The 14,571-nt window shown below is 45.4% G+C and overlaps 3 protein-coding genes across 4 annotated transcripts; all 3 read right to left on the minus strand.

The window, feature by feature from the left end:
- Window positions 1-1,792: 1,792 nt before the first annotated feature.
- Window positions 1,793-4,092, minus strand: LOC116208373. The gene is made up of 4 exons (XM_031541762.1): window positions 3,908-4,092; window positions 3,670-3,784; window positions 3,417-3,584; window positions 1,793-2,467 (listed from the first exon to the last, which is right to left on the minus strand). Exons 2-4 carry the CDS (start codon window positions 3,679-3,681, stop codon window positions 1,991-1,993), a joined length of 657 nt encoding a protein of 218 aa, XP_031397622.1. The 5' UTR covers window positions 3,682-3,784; window positions 3,908-4,092; the 3' UTR covers window positions 1,793-1,990.
- Window positions 4,093-4,221: 129 nt separating this feature from the next.
- Window positions 4,222-8,589, minus strand: LOC116208372 (WD repeat-containing protein 44). Its single transcript, XM_031541761.1, has 8 exons — window positions 6,674-8,589; window positions 6,385-6,475; window positions 6,136-6,293; window positions 5,956-6,007; window positions 5,710-5,789; window positions 5,519-5,612; window positions 5,069-5,414; window positions 4,222-4,957 (listed from the first exon to the last, which is right to left on the minus strand). Exons 1-8 carry the CDS (start codon window positions 8,321-8,323, stop codon window positions 4,588-4,590), a joined length of 2,841 nt encoding a protein of 946 aa, XP_031397621.1. The 5' UTR covers window positions 8,324-8,589; the 3' UTR covers window positions 4,222-4,587.
- Window positions 8,590-9,160: 571 nt separating this feature from the next.
- Window positions 9,161-14,571, minus strand: LOC116208081 (2-oxoglutarate dehydrogenase, mitochondrial-like). 2 transcript variants are annotated; one of them, XM_031541301.1, is made up of 9 exons: window positions 14,260-14,571; window positions 12,079-13,695; window positions 11,688-11,914; window positions 11,277-11,609; window positions 10,721-10,967; window positions 10,472-10,600; window positions 10,153-10,368; window positions 9,890-10,013; window positions 9,161-9,664 (listed from the first exon to the last, which is right to left on the minus strand). In XM_031541301.1, exons 2-9 carry the CDS (start codon window positions 13,627-13,629, stop codon window positions 9,426-9,428), a joined length of 3,066 nt encoding a protein of 1,021 aa, XP_031397161.1. In that variant the 5' UTR covers window positions 13,630-13,695; window positions 14,260-14,571; the 3' UTR covers window positions 9,161-9,425. The 2 variants fall into 2 exon arrangements, with proteins under 2 accessions (XP_031397161.1, XP_031397162.1); XM_031541302.1 differs by having other exon boundaries at window positions 14,222-14,571.

The following is a 14,571-nucleotide window of genomic DNA, read 5'->3' on the forward strand; positions in this document are numbered from 1 at the left end:
GGCATGAATAGTCTAATCATGGAAATCGAACTTGCAATTTCTTAACTGATAAACGTGCGCAAGCGCGTATTACCGTGCTTCACCCTCTTTCTCAAAATATAATTTATTTTTCTGTTGTACAGTATCATCAAATATTAAATCACTGATGATCAATCTGTCTGCATGCATATGCATGGAAATGGGAATGGATGCTTACGTGAAGGAGCACTGAGGTTTAATTTGATCATTAGGTATATTAGGGTTATACTATTGGAGGAAAGCTCAACGGTTGATCAACCCTCTACATTAAGTTTCGCGCCTTCGGGATGTATTTGTGCTTAGGTTCATAATTAAGGAAACAAAATACAATACATTTAAAACGATGGATTCATGTAAAAGGAGATGTAACCGAAACTCATTCTGTATGTCAAATGACCGATCAAGGGGATAGAATTACTGAAAAGGTATACGCACACATGTATGGGTGGTTTCGAACATCTCCTTGACTAGAGGAAAAAGGAGTAGAAAATGGTAGAGGTCTTTTTGTCACGTCTCTTAGCTTAGTGCATGGGATGGAATAATCTTTCCAGAGAGGTGCATGATTGTTTCGATTAATTAGCTGCTAAGTAACTTTTCCCATCCCCACCCCCCAAAAGAAAAAAAAAAAACAAAACAAAAAGGATAAAGGAATTGAAAATGAAATTTGGAGCTGTATTTATTAAGCAAATGCATGAAGGAATGCTTGTCTTATATGTAGCTTAGCCCAACAACCAAAAAAAAAAAAACTGATATTGCCTTTTCTTAGTGAATAGAAACATTTCCCTGTTGCTCTAGAACATCTTTTTGTCATTCTTCTTTCTTTTTTGGTCTATACAATTAAGGAATTCTAATTACTATGGAACAAGAAGATGTCACATAATCCATTTAGATAGTTTGATTCCGTCATATATATATCGTATATATTTATAATCAGACTTACTTCTTATTAAACTCGCCGTTAAAGATTATACTAATACTGCTGGACATAACCGCGATGTACGTATCATTTCTTTTTTCAACGTCATACTATTCATATTGATAATAGTGGTCGTGTCGGATTAAATTAATATTGCGGCTTTACCGAACAAATTTCGAAAAACCAGACCCGTACGGCCTCAATGATAACGACCGGGGGGCCACCCACCATGAGCAAAGCCGTGGGCCCTCCTAACCGTTAATGCACGCTCATTGGGCCGATCTTAGCCCAAGTGATTCCAATTCTCACTCGGCCCAAAGTATATGGGCTAGTAACATCAGAGCCCAACAGCTGTTAATGGCCGTGCCTGTAGGCCGAGGAGCTGCCGAGCTCTGCCTCGGGGCAGCCGGGATCAATCACGGGGTGGAAATTTCCAGGGGCATATGATAATTGAGGTGAGGATTGTCCGGTGATCCTAGTTCCGACGTAAGCCATTCATTCGTTCTGGTGGTGTCAATGGAACCACATAAAGGGTGAAAGCAGCATAGAATATTTTGGGAAATACTCATAAATAAAGCAGTCAGCGGAACCCCAGTTAAAATAATTGCTGCAGATAATTAAATATAATAATTTTTTTTAAAAAAAGCTACAGAAGCACTATATATATATATATATAGATATCATTTTAAATAATCTGGGGAGCCAACAATGTTGTCCCCATTGATCCATTTCTCATGGGTCAATCATGAAATGAGGCCTCTTTCTGAATTGGGATCTTTTGCCTTTGACATTGGGAACACGGAACATTCCAGCAGTGTTTGTGCATATTTAGTTATTCATGCCACTGTGAGATTCGGATGGTATAACTCTTAAGTTCGTGTTTCATACGAACAGTGCACCAGAAGGTCGATGTAAAGATACGAAAGAAAAATAAAGCCACTTCCAAATGATATCAATCTGACCCTCAAGTTAGGCAACACCCAAATCTCTCCCAAAATCCCAAAAAGCGGAAACCAGAAAGAATGGAATGAACATCAGGGAAGTGAAAATGTTAGATCAGCCAATGATCTGTCCTCTCAAACAAGACAGTAGCAATGGGACTCCGTACCCACTGTCTTGCTCCGTCATCCGTCCAGTCTGATGTTTTCTTAGAGGGTAAGCAACCAAGGAAACACTGCCGGTCTGTGGAGCTGTCTGGTTAACTTCAGAGGAAATTGGAGTGGTAGGGTTAGGATCTGAAACAGGCGGTTGGTTATTGTTCTTTCTGTAAGTTATGGAAGCTCTGCGTTCTGCCTCGAGGAAGTAACCAAGGGATGGGGCAGTGTCGATTCTCACAGCATCGGTGCTCAGCCTCGAGCAGAGAGAGAGGAGCCATGGCTTTGAGTGCTTGTGGTGCTGGTGGCTTTTCTTATCTCTGAGGGAAGCTTCTGATGCTCTGAATCTCGATGATCTTCGGGAGAGCTCTAAGATGCTTGTGGCACCCATGAGGCTCCCGAGGGTCATGCTCCTGTCCCGGAAGAATGAACCGGTGGACTGCATATTAATGGGAAAGGAAATAAATTTCAAGCTCAGTATAGAGCAACACACGTGAAAGAAAAGTAAGAAGTAGATACTACTTAGATATAGAGACTACAAATTTTAAAGGATGCATGGATAAATAGCCACTAAGTCTTGCTGATGTTGCCTTATAACTCTTTAGCCCATGTGGTCCATCACAGATCGGCATCCAGTGAAGAAATGCAGCAGAACTAGACAATGATACTCGAGCCAAAATGTGGCAGGGGTTAATATTATCATAATGACCAACTGGCTATCCCCATTAACTTCAGCTGACCAAAACTAAGCATCAATTTACTCTATAAATCATGTGCAGACATTTGTTCAGGCAAAATACTTAAAATTACAAATATTTCCGTAGATGCAGTCAATGCAGGTAATATCCACCACATATTCCAGCACAGACCCAGCTTGCGGGCTGGCTGCTTACAACGGTACAAGGGCTTTAATTGAACCTTACCTGGTTCAGTCACTCGTCGAAATTCAAGCACACAAATCAACATATGTAATTAAGCACATGCTAAGTCAGCAAATTCAAAGTATTTCTTGGCGATTATTTATCATACAGCTTGAGCTTGTAAGCATTTTTGTGCACCAGCTTTTAACAGTCTAACAAGCTAACCCATTTTGATCAAACAAGCCTCGCCATATGGACTAAAATCTCCTGGAAAATTGGAATGCAGCATAAAGCAAAGCTTTTGTGAACACACTACCAACTGTCAAGCGGTGTAGATGCAACTCAGAGAAGGTGAAGCTGATCAGCTTTGGAAGACAACTTCCAAATCTTGTCGACAACTTCTCATCAACCAGGTTCAAGACTGGATACGAAAGCAAGCTACACAACCTAGTAATCCTAGACTAGGACAGCTCCATTACCCAAGGACCATGGAGTAACGGTAAGAAGACGAGAGAGACGAGAACAAACCTCAGAATCGATATCGGAAGACAAGTCGGTGGAAGAGCTGGGAGACCCAGTGAGAAGAGTGCTGAAGGAGACCGACCCTGAGTTCTCCCTGTTCCTATTCCTCACCACCAGGCCACCGCCGACTCTTCCACTGAGAGGCTGCAGGCCCAGCGGCCACCCACCTTCCTCCTGTCATTTCATCAAACACCTATCAGTCACAACAAACGAAGCATCAAAAGGGAAGGCCGACACAGAGAGAAAGAGAAGCACAGACCCGTTGAGCCATTCGCACACCCGCTAGTCTGATACGACGGATGGAAGATTGATATACAGAGAAAAGGGCGGTCAAGGCAGGGGATTTTTGCTACACAGTTGGCCCGCTTTCTCTTCTTTTGGAGGAGGGCGTGACAGCGACATTGTTAGACGAGCGAAAGGGACGGAAAGAAGGGGATGGAAAAGGAAGGGTAATCATATCATATGAGCAGAGAAAGAAGGGGAGAGGGAGCTGTTACCGTTTCGTGTTGGGGCCTTGTGATCTGCAAAAAGTTGCAGGCTTTCAGCAGGCGGGAGAACAGACAGACAGACAGACAGACAGAGGAGCAATGGGGACAGGCAGGGGAATATTATTTAACCAGACAGAGGAAGAAGAAGAAGCAGAAGAAACATTACAGAGCATGCCCTGGTCTGACTCCCGGTTTGACTAAGATCTTCCCCACCATGAAATTTGATTATGCTAATTGTGGTCCCCATTAGTCTAATTAATTCGATTATCGTTGGGCCCGGCATTCGACAGCGTAAATTGTATCGCGTCAATCACTCATCAGAATTATCAAATATGTCCGGCATTCGAATTTGACAATGAAGAAGAATTCCACTGGTAGAAGAGTACAAATGTTTTCGAGCTTATGCCGTAGCAATACACTTCAAAAATGTGGGAAAATTCGGTTTCCTTGCGATCTCATCTAAACGGTCCACCAATATACATCGTACCAAAATTGTTATGGTCCGTTAATACAAGACACTGATACCCTGAAGCGCTCGAGAATTTTCCTTCTAAAAACTGTGCTGGGTCGGTTTTTGCATATCGAATTGACTCCCTTACCGTCTCGCGTTATGGATTGGATGCGCCATATGACGGTCGAGACTCGTCCGGTTGGTTTTTTCACTTATGATGTTCGGACTACCTTATGTGCTAAAAAAGATTTGCCTGCCGGCCTGCTCTGCGGGGCAGGCCGAAGTTCTGGTAAGCTCTGATCTCGCCACCCAGGCCCGCTGTCACAATCACCATACCCCATGCTGTCGCCTGCACTGTGCCGTTGCTGTTCCCGCCGTCGAACCAGGACCAGGATGATGACCAGGAAGCGGTCGAGGGGTTTGCTGCAGCAGAGATGGATGGTGAGTCACTGCAGTACCTTATTGATGAGGAGGCTGCTGAGTTGAATGAATCGCCGATCCCCATTCCTGAGTCGAGCCTCGAGAGCTGAGCCATCTCCTCCTCTGGCGGGGTCGATGCTCTGTCAATGGCATTCGCCTTCTTGGGAAGAGGTGGCAGCTGTCTCTTACTGTTTACGCAAGGTGAAACCGTATTCCTCAGCGAATGCTAGACGAGTAAGGCATATAATTCGAGAATCGAACGCGGTTATGTGCAGTATAACTATTCCCCGGATACTAACCTAGCACCAATGGGTCCTGGATGAAGGTTCTCTCTCTCTTCCTGGGTCGGTGATCCGGCAGAAGAGGCTGGAGGTGGTGGCGTGGTGGACCGTTTTGAGTGGCGCTTCGAGTGCACTGTCATGGGCGGCGGTTCCCCTCTTATGGTGCCAGGCCACGGGATCGCCACCGAGACATCCTTGCATTGGAATTGCTCATATGATCGGACGTTCACAACGCCCTTCGTCTTCCCGTGATGGGCTTCCTGATGTTTCCATACATAGACATGAGAGTCCTCACTGGCGCAAACGATGTACTTTCCGTCCTGCGTGAAAGAAGCTGCGATTTGGCTGCTTGTATTCCGGAAACCTGAAGATATGAGGGACAGAATACCGAACTTCAGTCAAAATCTCATGGCAGAGATCAAAATAAGAAATAATACGACTGAACAAACATGATATCCTGGAATATACCTCTGAACTTATGAGTGACATCCGAACCGTCCAATATGCGAATGCGGGAATCAGCGGATGTGATTAGAACTTCTGAGGGATTCCACGGCGAAAACTGCCTCCAAAGATGTGAAATGAATTGAGTTTCTTCAGCTTGTTATGTGGAACCTCAATCTAGAACCGGAAGCTAAATCGGCATTAGTTTTAATTACCTGGAAACCTGTTATCTTTTTCGCGTGGGACTTTTTCTTGTTCGATATCTCCACCTGGCTTGTCTGTGTCAGCTTGCAATCTATACGAACCGAGAAACAATACATAAGGCTCCTCATTTGAAGATCAATTTCTTCGTATAAAGAACGAAGTGATTTTTTTTTTCTCCACCCTCAAATTCAGATAAAGCAACATCTGTATCTGCACTGATACCAATAGGACCTTCGGTTTTCCGAGGAACCGCATACCTTCAGCGCTGTAGACCCGACAGCTCCCCTTATGGGATCCAATTATGGCACCCTTCATATCAACATAATTACACTCAATTAGAAGACTGGAAAAGCGGCTGCCTCATTTGTTTTGCAGCGATTAAGCTTTGCTTTTAGATCCCAAGTGTATGTAATCGCTAGAACAAACAAAAGGCGAACCTCGCCATCGGGAGTGTAGCAAACTGCGGTGACCATTTCATGGATATCGGTCCAGTCCACGACTTGACGATCTGGGATGTTCCAAATTCGGACCTTTGAGTCGAGGGAACCGCTGATGAAGTATCTGTCGTCTATCGGATTGAACTGTATGCAGGTTACTGCACAATCAGATAACGAGGTCATAAATTATCCCGTGATACGAGTTTAATAATATGGACTGAAGATAGAAGAGCCGAAGAGGGACAATACCGTAGTCATTGTGGGCAAATAATTTTAGGCAGCTCATTGTGTCCAAATCCCATAGCCTAACTGTTTTGTCCATTGAAGATGAGAGCAGCAACTGCAGGTCCACAAATACATCAAAAATCTCTGAGTAACTTTCGGCAATTATCGGTTTGATTTTGCACTGGTCAGAAGTTGCATCGGAAATGTATATCGTGCTTGTTTTGACAAGCATAGACCCACCCATTCGCGACAATACGGAACAGGAACAAACAGAACATAGGATTATAGGAAATTGCTGTCAGGGGAAGCTAACCTGAGATCTGGACCAGGAAAGATCCAAGACATCATCCAAGTGACCTTTAAAAGAGCAGACAGGTCTCTCCGATAGTCCAAAGACCGTCTCCGGCACATAAACGTAGTCAGGAATCCCCTTCTTATTCTGCGACCCTTTCCCCTTTTTCTTCCTCTCCGATGGGGCAGGAGACAATGGACCTGGGGAACACATCATCCCTGAGCCCTCGTAACGATCAGGGGTGTTACAAGCCGAAGCCGAAGCCGAAGGATGCAGTGGGGTCCAGCTCCACTCATCAGGCCTCATCGACATGAGCTCGCACTCCTGAACTTCCCAGACATGGATCACCCGATCCTCTCCTGCACTAGCTAGATAGTGCGCGTCCAAGCTGAACCGGATGGTCCATATCGAGCCCTCATGGGCCTGGATCTCCTGGCACAGCTGCAACGCGCTGAGCTCCCTGTAGGATTTCCCATGCTGCCGGACCCTGACCCATTCAGAGGATGGGGTTGGGCTAGCGCTCTTCCCCGGCTTCTGGTCCGGGAAAGGTTGGCTCTCCCTCTCTCTGTCCCCAATCAGACCACTCATAGAATTCGCCACACCCTTGATGTTCTTCAATAAGGCGACCCCGCTCCTCTTGCTCAGCCTCAGGCTCTTCGAGAGGTACGAGTTCGTGTTATATTTCCGTTCGCTCGCTCCTATTCCTCCGTTGGCCATCCGAGAAACGTTTTCCCTCCGCATTAGCTCCTTGACTACGGGGGAATATCCCACGCTCTTCTCGAACTCATCCATCGTGAGTTGCTTCCCGGTCTGCAGATCACTGAGCCGGTTCCACATCCCCTCGTTGTCATACTCATTCACGATGAACTCTTTCCCGGTGTCCAAATTCTTTATCAAGAAGATGGCACCAAAGCGGCTATTCGATAAAACCGAGGACAAACTTCCCTTGTGGCGGAAAGGAGGTGCGGTGGTCCCTTCCTTTGGTGAAACTCTCACGGGGTCCGGGAGCCGACATGCCCGAGTGCAGACTCCCAAGAGGTTGGTGGATGTCCTCGCGAGGCGCTGCTTCGAGGTATTGCTGAAGAATTCTTCTTTCCGTTTGGCAACGGATGGGAAATCTATGTCCCCATCCGACCTCGACCGGACAAGGATTGCCGGCGGGAGGGGAGAGGAGCTGGACTGATCCCGCTTCAATGCCTCACCGCCCTGCGTCCTCTCGACAATAAGTGGGGAGACCTGGCAGTTCCCGCCAAACTTATTCGAGACGGCACGCTGGAGCTCGGCGCTGGCGAGCCTCAAGAGCTGCTTGTCGGAGAGTCCGAATCCCATCCCATGGAAGAGCCGCTTCCGCCGCTCATTGATCGAGCCAGGCTCTGCCATCCAAACATTGTAGTCTTCACGGGAGACAGACGCGATGGGGGAGGACGTGGAGGCCCGAGTACCCGAGAGGCAGCGGTAATCCTCTCCGACGGAGGAGATGGCGGATGCGAAGGACATCCTCGGGTCTTCGAACTCTTCATCTTCATCGGACGAGGAGCCAGAGGAGGCGAGGTCGACAGCGACCACGGAGGACAGCCGGTCGCACGACTCGAAGAACCGGTCATCATCGTCCTCGTCCCCAAGGCCGGCCCAGTTCACCGAGATCGTCCGGCGGTGCCCATTGTCGCTCATTGATGATGTGAATCCCGATTTGCTCCGATTGAATTGGACTGAATGAGAGAGAGAGAGAGAGAGAGGGAGAGGGATTGAGGAGATTTTTGACTATCCTTACCTTTTCTCCTAAATTCCTATGACTGATGGCGATGATGATGATGCCATGGTTGGGTTGAGAGGGAAGGGGAGGGAAATGGAGAAGAATGGAAGAGAGAAAAAGAAGGGGCGGTTACCGTTATGGTGTGCAATGATTTATTAGTTAGCCAAAAAATAGGAAACGGTCAAACGTCAAACCTAGCAATGTCTTTTGTCTTTCCTCCCCCCATTATTATTTGCATTGCATGTCTTCACGACTCATTTATGTCTTCGCATGACAATTACAAATTGGTCCAATCTTCGGCCCCATCGGGCATATAAAGGAACCATCATTTCCTATAACACTAATCATTCTTCGCCATCTTACATCTTTACGGGAATTTCTCAACTCATTCTCATAGGGTACCGATCTGATCCTAATGATGACGTGATTCTTCTTTTTTTCTTTGAGATCTTGAAATGTTATGAGGACACCAAGTAAATGTTAAAGAAGGTGTGAAAGCGATATGATCACGTAAATTAACGTTACTCTTTTTCCTCGAGAAGCTAGTTTGTGGATCACTACAACCGAGTATACTAACAATGTTGTCATTAAGATAATAGGCGTTGACTATGATTGATTTTGGTGAAAGTGGCTAACAAGTCGGACCAAATTTTAGCCCTACAAGCATCAGATCACAAGGATGAGATGGATCAATGGCGTCCACGGTCGCCATTGATCCAAAAAAACTCGACATATGTTGAAAACGATTGAAAAGGTTTTTCCAGCGCCTTCTTCACGCAGCGCAAAAGAATCTCACAATCGAATATATGTAGTTTGGCTTTGTAAGCAGGAAAATGTCCTATAATGCCCCGGAAAGGCTCGATCAAAAAGGGATACAATGAAAAAGAATACCTTAACAGATGAACAGAAGCATTCCGTTCTGGCCTGCCTTATAGCCAGAAACGACCAGTCAATTACTTGCTGGTTCGATAATATCATTATTTATTCACTCCTCAAGTTTTGCCAAGCAGGGACCTTCGTTCAAAATGGAAAGTTAATTGGGTTGGCCTGCACGGCCTTCTGGACGAGCTCCGTCTGCTCCTTAACGTGGACCTGATAGAACCCTGTGGCTGTGGCAGCTGATGGAGCCCTGCCCACATATTTGATGTCCTCAAAAGTCCCGCGGCCAAGGTCTCTCATGGCCGTGCTGAGGCGGGGTGCGATGTAGCTGTAAGCCCCCATGTTCATTGGCTCTTCCTGGCACCAGACGATCTCCGCATCTGAAATCAAAAGGAATGAAAGGTGAATAGTTAGTCGTCGGTTGATGTTCATGTCATATAGACACAATTTTAGAGCCTAGGACAAATGGTACTGGCAGGGACAGCAACTAGCATTAGAATTTGCGTTAAAATTGCACAAGAAATCCTTCATTCATTTTTTCGGTTCATATCACATGATATGTTAGAACAACTTCTCGAGATAGCTAGGAAATACGAACTACATACTTGGATATCGCTTCAGTTCCCTTTGGATTAGGTCATATGGGAAGGGGCACAGCTGCTCAACCCTACAGATAGCGACATCCTTTGCTCCGACCTTTTTCCGCTCATCGTCCAGCTCATAGTAGACCTGCAAGGCGATCACAGATAATTCTTACACCTGATAAACAGGGGAAGTAAATAAAAAGTGAAAATTTTGGAACTACCAAAGTGACCAAATCTTTTTAGGGGAAAAGAAGACCTAGCAAAGCTAGTAGAGAGCCGAGTACCTTCCCAGAGCAAAGAACGAGGCGCCTAATGCCCTCCTCAAGATCAGAATGGTCATTCTGGTCCTTGATGAGCCGCTTAAATCTAGTTCCCTGCTTATCAAAACCTGGGTGACCTTGCACATCGTCGAATTCGGATAAATTTGACTTGCAGTCCTTGTGGCGGAGCAAGTTCTTAGGAGCCATCACAATAAGAGGCTTACGGAAATCCCTGTGGATCTGTCAAAAAAATAGCAGCAAAACAACAAAATGTCATAAAAGATGTTAAAAAAAAAATGATACTATATGCACAATGGTTACAAACCTAAATCTTTAGACTCACCTGACGCCGCAAAACATGGAAATAATTAGCAGGAGTTGTGGCGTTCACCACCTGCCAATTGCATTCTTGAATTTGTTTCCTGAGAGTCGGTTCCATCTCAGGGATCACATAAGGATTATCATCACTCATCTGATATCAAATACATTAAACAGTTAATAATTACATGGCCAAATTCAGGAGAAGAAGGGGCTGATTTTTTAGAAGACAGAGAACTTGTCGAGTGAGAAAATGAAAATTTAAAGATATTACCTGAAGGAAACGTTCCAAACGCGCACTTGAATGTTCAGGGCCCTGGCCATCATAACCATGAGGAAGCAAAACCGCAAGCCCAGTTTGGCGCAACCATTTTGATTCTCCACTGCTCAAGAACTGATCAAATATTACTTGAGCCCCATTTGCAAAATCACCAAATTGGGCTTCCCAAATCACCAGGGAATTGGGGTTCTCCATTGAGTAACCCAACTCAAATCCTAGAACACCAAACTCCGACAGAGAGCTGCAGAAAATACAGTAGGAGAAACAGTGTCACAAAACAATTAAGTACAGCACTCTTATTGATAGAGTTGGTTCTGCAAGTATCTCTTGTTTGAGCTATCAGGCAAAGCATTACTTACACAATTGCAAAACACAAAGTTGAACACCAAAAGAGGAAAGCAAATTTTACAAACTACTTGCTTGAAATGCCAAGGTATAAAAGGCAATGAGTAAAAAAAGAAGAAAAGAACAAATTCCCTCTTTATTTATTTATTTATTTATTTATTTTTGGTTTTTCCCCCAGCGGGCGCCGGGGGGCGGGGGGGAGTACCTGTTGCTCACAGTGAACATTTCGTCATTTTGATTACTCAGGACATGATCCAATGGGCAGTACTTCTCCCCAGTTTCCTGATCATGAAGTACAGAATGCCGATGACTGAAAGTACCTCTCTCAACATCCTGACCACTCAGTCTAACATGATTGCCTTCCACCAACAACGTGGCAAAAGCAAGTGCTTCTGCAACTGCCCAATCGATACCTTCCCCAGTTTCAATCATTTGTGCACGTTGTTCATAGACCTTCTTTACTCCTCTGTGAGGCTTGAAGTTCTCAGGTAAAGTTGTGATTGCTTTCCCAACATTTTTCAATATCTCTGGCTTCACACTGCATAAAAGCATCGAGAATTATAAATAAGAGTAGATAAAAGCAACAAATGAATGGCAACGGCAAACGAAAAACTACCCGGTGTTCCTGACACGTGAAAGCTGCTCAGGTGACTTGAACCCAAACCAGTGAGAAGAGAGCCAGTCCCTCCTTTTGGGTACATAATCTTTACTGGCCACGAATTCTTCATTCAGGATCAAATTAACTTTACTCTGTATCTTGTCAATGTCATCTTTGGTAACCTGCCCAGATTCTAACAGTTTCTTCTGGTATATTTCGAGAGAAGAAGGATGACTCCGAATGATCTGTTGGCACCAACAGAAAGAGATTGTCAAATTTCTAATACAATAAGAAAGGACCAAAAGCCCGCTAAGGGAAGCAACCAAGTGATCTTGGACAACTTTTCTCAATTGAGGGCCAGAACTTTAAATGGTCACTGCTATGATAAAGTATGGGTTGAACTGCACACCTTGTACATCTTTGGCTGAGTGAAGGAAGGCTCATCAATCTCATTGTGTCCATATCGTCGATAACAGACTAAATCAACCACAACATCAGAATGGAAAGTTTGACGCCACTCTGCTGCGAGTTCACAGGCATGAACAACTGCCTCCACATCATCGCCATTCACATGAAATATTGGAACATTCAATGCCTTTGCAACATCTGTGCAGTACTGAGACGATCTCCCAGCTCTTGGATCAGTAGTGAAAGCAACTTGATTGTTGACAACGATATGAATCGTACCGCCAGTTGTATAATTAGGAAGAGCACTAAGATGAAGAGTTTCGTACACAACTCCCTGCCCTGCAAAGCTACCATCCCCATGAATCAAAATAGCCATGTTCTTTGTCCGATCAACATCATTGGAGTAATACTGTTTTGCCCTTGTCTTCCCAACAACAACTGGATCAACAGCTTCCAAATGACTTGGATTTGCAACCAAGGACAGATGTATTCTCTTCCCGCCCCGAGTTGGCCGATCATAGGACGTACCTAAGTGGTATTTCACATCACCAGTACCAGTGTAAAGTCCAACTTCATCGACAGGCTTTGTACCGCCACTGAACTCACTGAAGATCTGTCTGAGTGGCTTGCGGACAACATTTCCTAAAACATTTAATCTGCCTCTATGAGGCATTCCAATAACAATACTTTCAACCCCAAGATACGCAGCTCTATCAAACATTTCCTTCATGCCTGGAATCAGAGTCTCTCCACCTTCAAGACCAAATCTTTTGGCAGTAGTCCATTTGGTAGCCAGGAAGTTCTCAAACTGCGTGCTCCAAATAAGCCTATCCAGAATAACTTCGCGGCGTTGGCGATTGTATTGCATTGGAGTTGGGGTTTCAATTTTGTCTCTCAGCCAGTTGCATTTCTCACGGTCAGCGATGTGCATATATTCAAATCCGATGCTTCCACAATAAGCCTGCTCAAGCCTTGTCAGTATAGACCTCAGTGTCTGGACCGGCCGGTTCTCAGATAAGAAACCGGCCATCCTCCACACCCCAATGAAAAACTCTCTATCCAAATCGGCTTCTGTAAAACCATAAAGAGCAAGATCCAATTCATCAGGGATTTCTCTTTCTTCCAGACCCAGTGGATCCAACTTGGCTTTCATGTGACCATTGACTTGGTAAGCCCTCACAAGCAACAGCAGACGCATGCTCTCCTGGATTGTCTGACCAGAAATTCCAGGAGAAGTAGCCGCCTGACCCACAAAGTTTCTAAAGAAATTATCCCATGATTCGTCAACACTGTTGGGGTCTGCCTCCCAAGCCCTTTGAAGCTCTTCTAGGTATACACTGCTGGTCCCATCTAAGAAGCTATCGGTCAACCTGGACAGGGGCACAGGTCGAGGGACTGGGGCAGACTGCGCCTTCTGCCTAAAAACTGTGGCGTGAAAGTAACGACTCTGGGATGGAAGAGCTCGTGTTCTTGCTGCATATGATCCACCCTGAGCAAGAGTCCTCCTAATTGCAAGCTTTGCCGCACAAGACCCAGCCCTAAACCACGCCATACTTAAACGGGCAAATGATTCTCCGTGTTCAGACCTCAAACATCAAAGTATATATATGTGCTTAATCTGAAAGAAGGGCAGTGTACGAAAAAGATTAGAAGAACAGATATGAAACACTACGGCAGTGCTGATGACTCGGTAGTAAATCAAACTAGTAAAAGAACATACAAGGAAAAATTAACAAATGTAATGGAAGGAACTCCACTAAACACAAATGAAAAATTCCATCGTCTTGAAACTCGAGCTCAAGATCGAGTAGATACAAATGAGCTCGAGCCCGAACCTGAGCATATTCATTTCAAACACAATCAGAAACCGCGTCCACTCCTTATAAAAAGAGAAATTCAACATCAACAGAACAGCTTCATTCATCTCTTTTGCTTTCTGAAAAACTGAAAGGAATACAGGGAAAGCATTTCAAGAACTCAATTCAAATAGGTCTGTCCATACAACATGAGGATCAAACAAACATATTCTATGAATAATCATAATCACTTCTATAAGAATCCGCGCGTCAACAAGAGAATCATGAATAACCTGCCCATGTAAATAGGGGGGAAACAAAGAAATTCAAGTATGTCGAAAGGCCCACATTGTCAGAGATCAAAAGCAGCGACATTTCAAGCAAACCTTCTTGAACTTTCTGCAAGCGTGGGTAGAAGACAGACGACAGTCGAGGGGTGCCGGGAGGAGCCCGAGCAGCGCCCAGCGGCCGACAAAAGACAGAGGACAGCGCGGCGGGGGGGCGTCGAGAGAGACAGAGGATGGAGGCCCGAGGGCAGAGCAACTGAGGAGGGACCCGGGAGAACTGAGGAGCAGCGGACGTGCAGGGGGGTGGCTGCGTCGATGTCGGCGCCGGAGTCAGAACGTAAGCGAACCGATTCGTGCCTGCGTCGAAATGCCGAGCCGTGACTGCCTTCGTCCTCTCGCCTCTTCTGGACA

Source organism: Punica granatum, chromosome 5 (genome assembly GCF_007655135.1).
Source record: "Punica granatum isolate Tunisia-2019 chromosome 5, ASM765513v2, whole genome shotgun sequence".
In the NCBI taxonomy this organism is placed as follows: Eukaryota; Viridiplantae; Streptophyta; class Magnoliopsida; order Myrtales; family Lythraceae; genus Punica; species Punica granatum.

Bases quoted from the DNA above. Each gene is read 5' to 3' on its own strand.
- LOC116208373 (XM_031541762.1), bottom strand. The intron at 2,468-3,416 runs GTTTGTTCTCGT...ATTAATATGCAG, and splicing joins CTTCCGATATCGATTCTGAG to TCCACCGGTTCATTCTTCCG.
- LOC116208372 (XM_031541761.1), bottom strand. From the start codon at position 8,323: ATGAGCGACAATGGGCACCGCCGGACGATCTCGGTGAACTGGGCCGGC. The intron at 6,476-6,673 runs GTTAGCTTCCCC...GTGGACCTGCAG, and splicing joins TTTCCTGGTCCAGATCTCAG to TTGCTGCTCTCATCTTCAAT. The intron at 5,415-5,518 runs GTATATTCCAGG...TCATATCTTCAG, and splicing joins TGTCACTCATAAGTTCAGAG to GTTTCCGGAATACAAGCAGC.
- LOC116208081 (XM_031541301.1), bottom strand. From the start codon at position 13,629: ATGGCGTGGTTTAGGGCTGGGTCTTGTGCGGCAAAGCTTGCAATTAGG. The intron at 10,601-10,720 runs GTAATATCTTTA...ATTTGATATCAG, and splicing joins GTTTGGAACGTTTCCTTCAG to ATGAGTGATGATAATCCTTA. The intron at 10,369-10,471 runs GTGAGTCTAAAG...TTTTTTTGACAG, and splicing joins TCCATGTTTTGCGGCGTCAG to ATCCACAGGGATTTCCGTAA.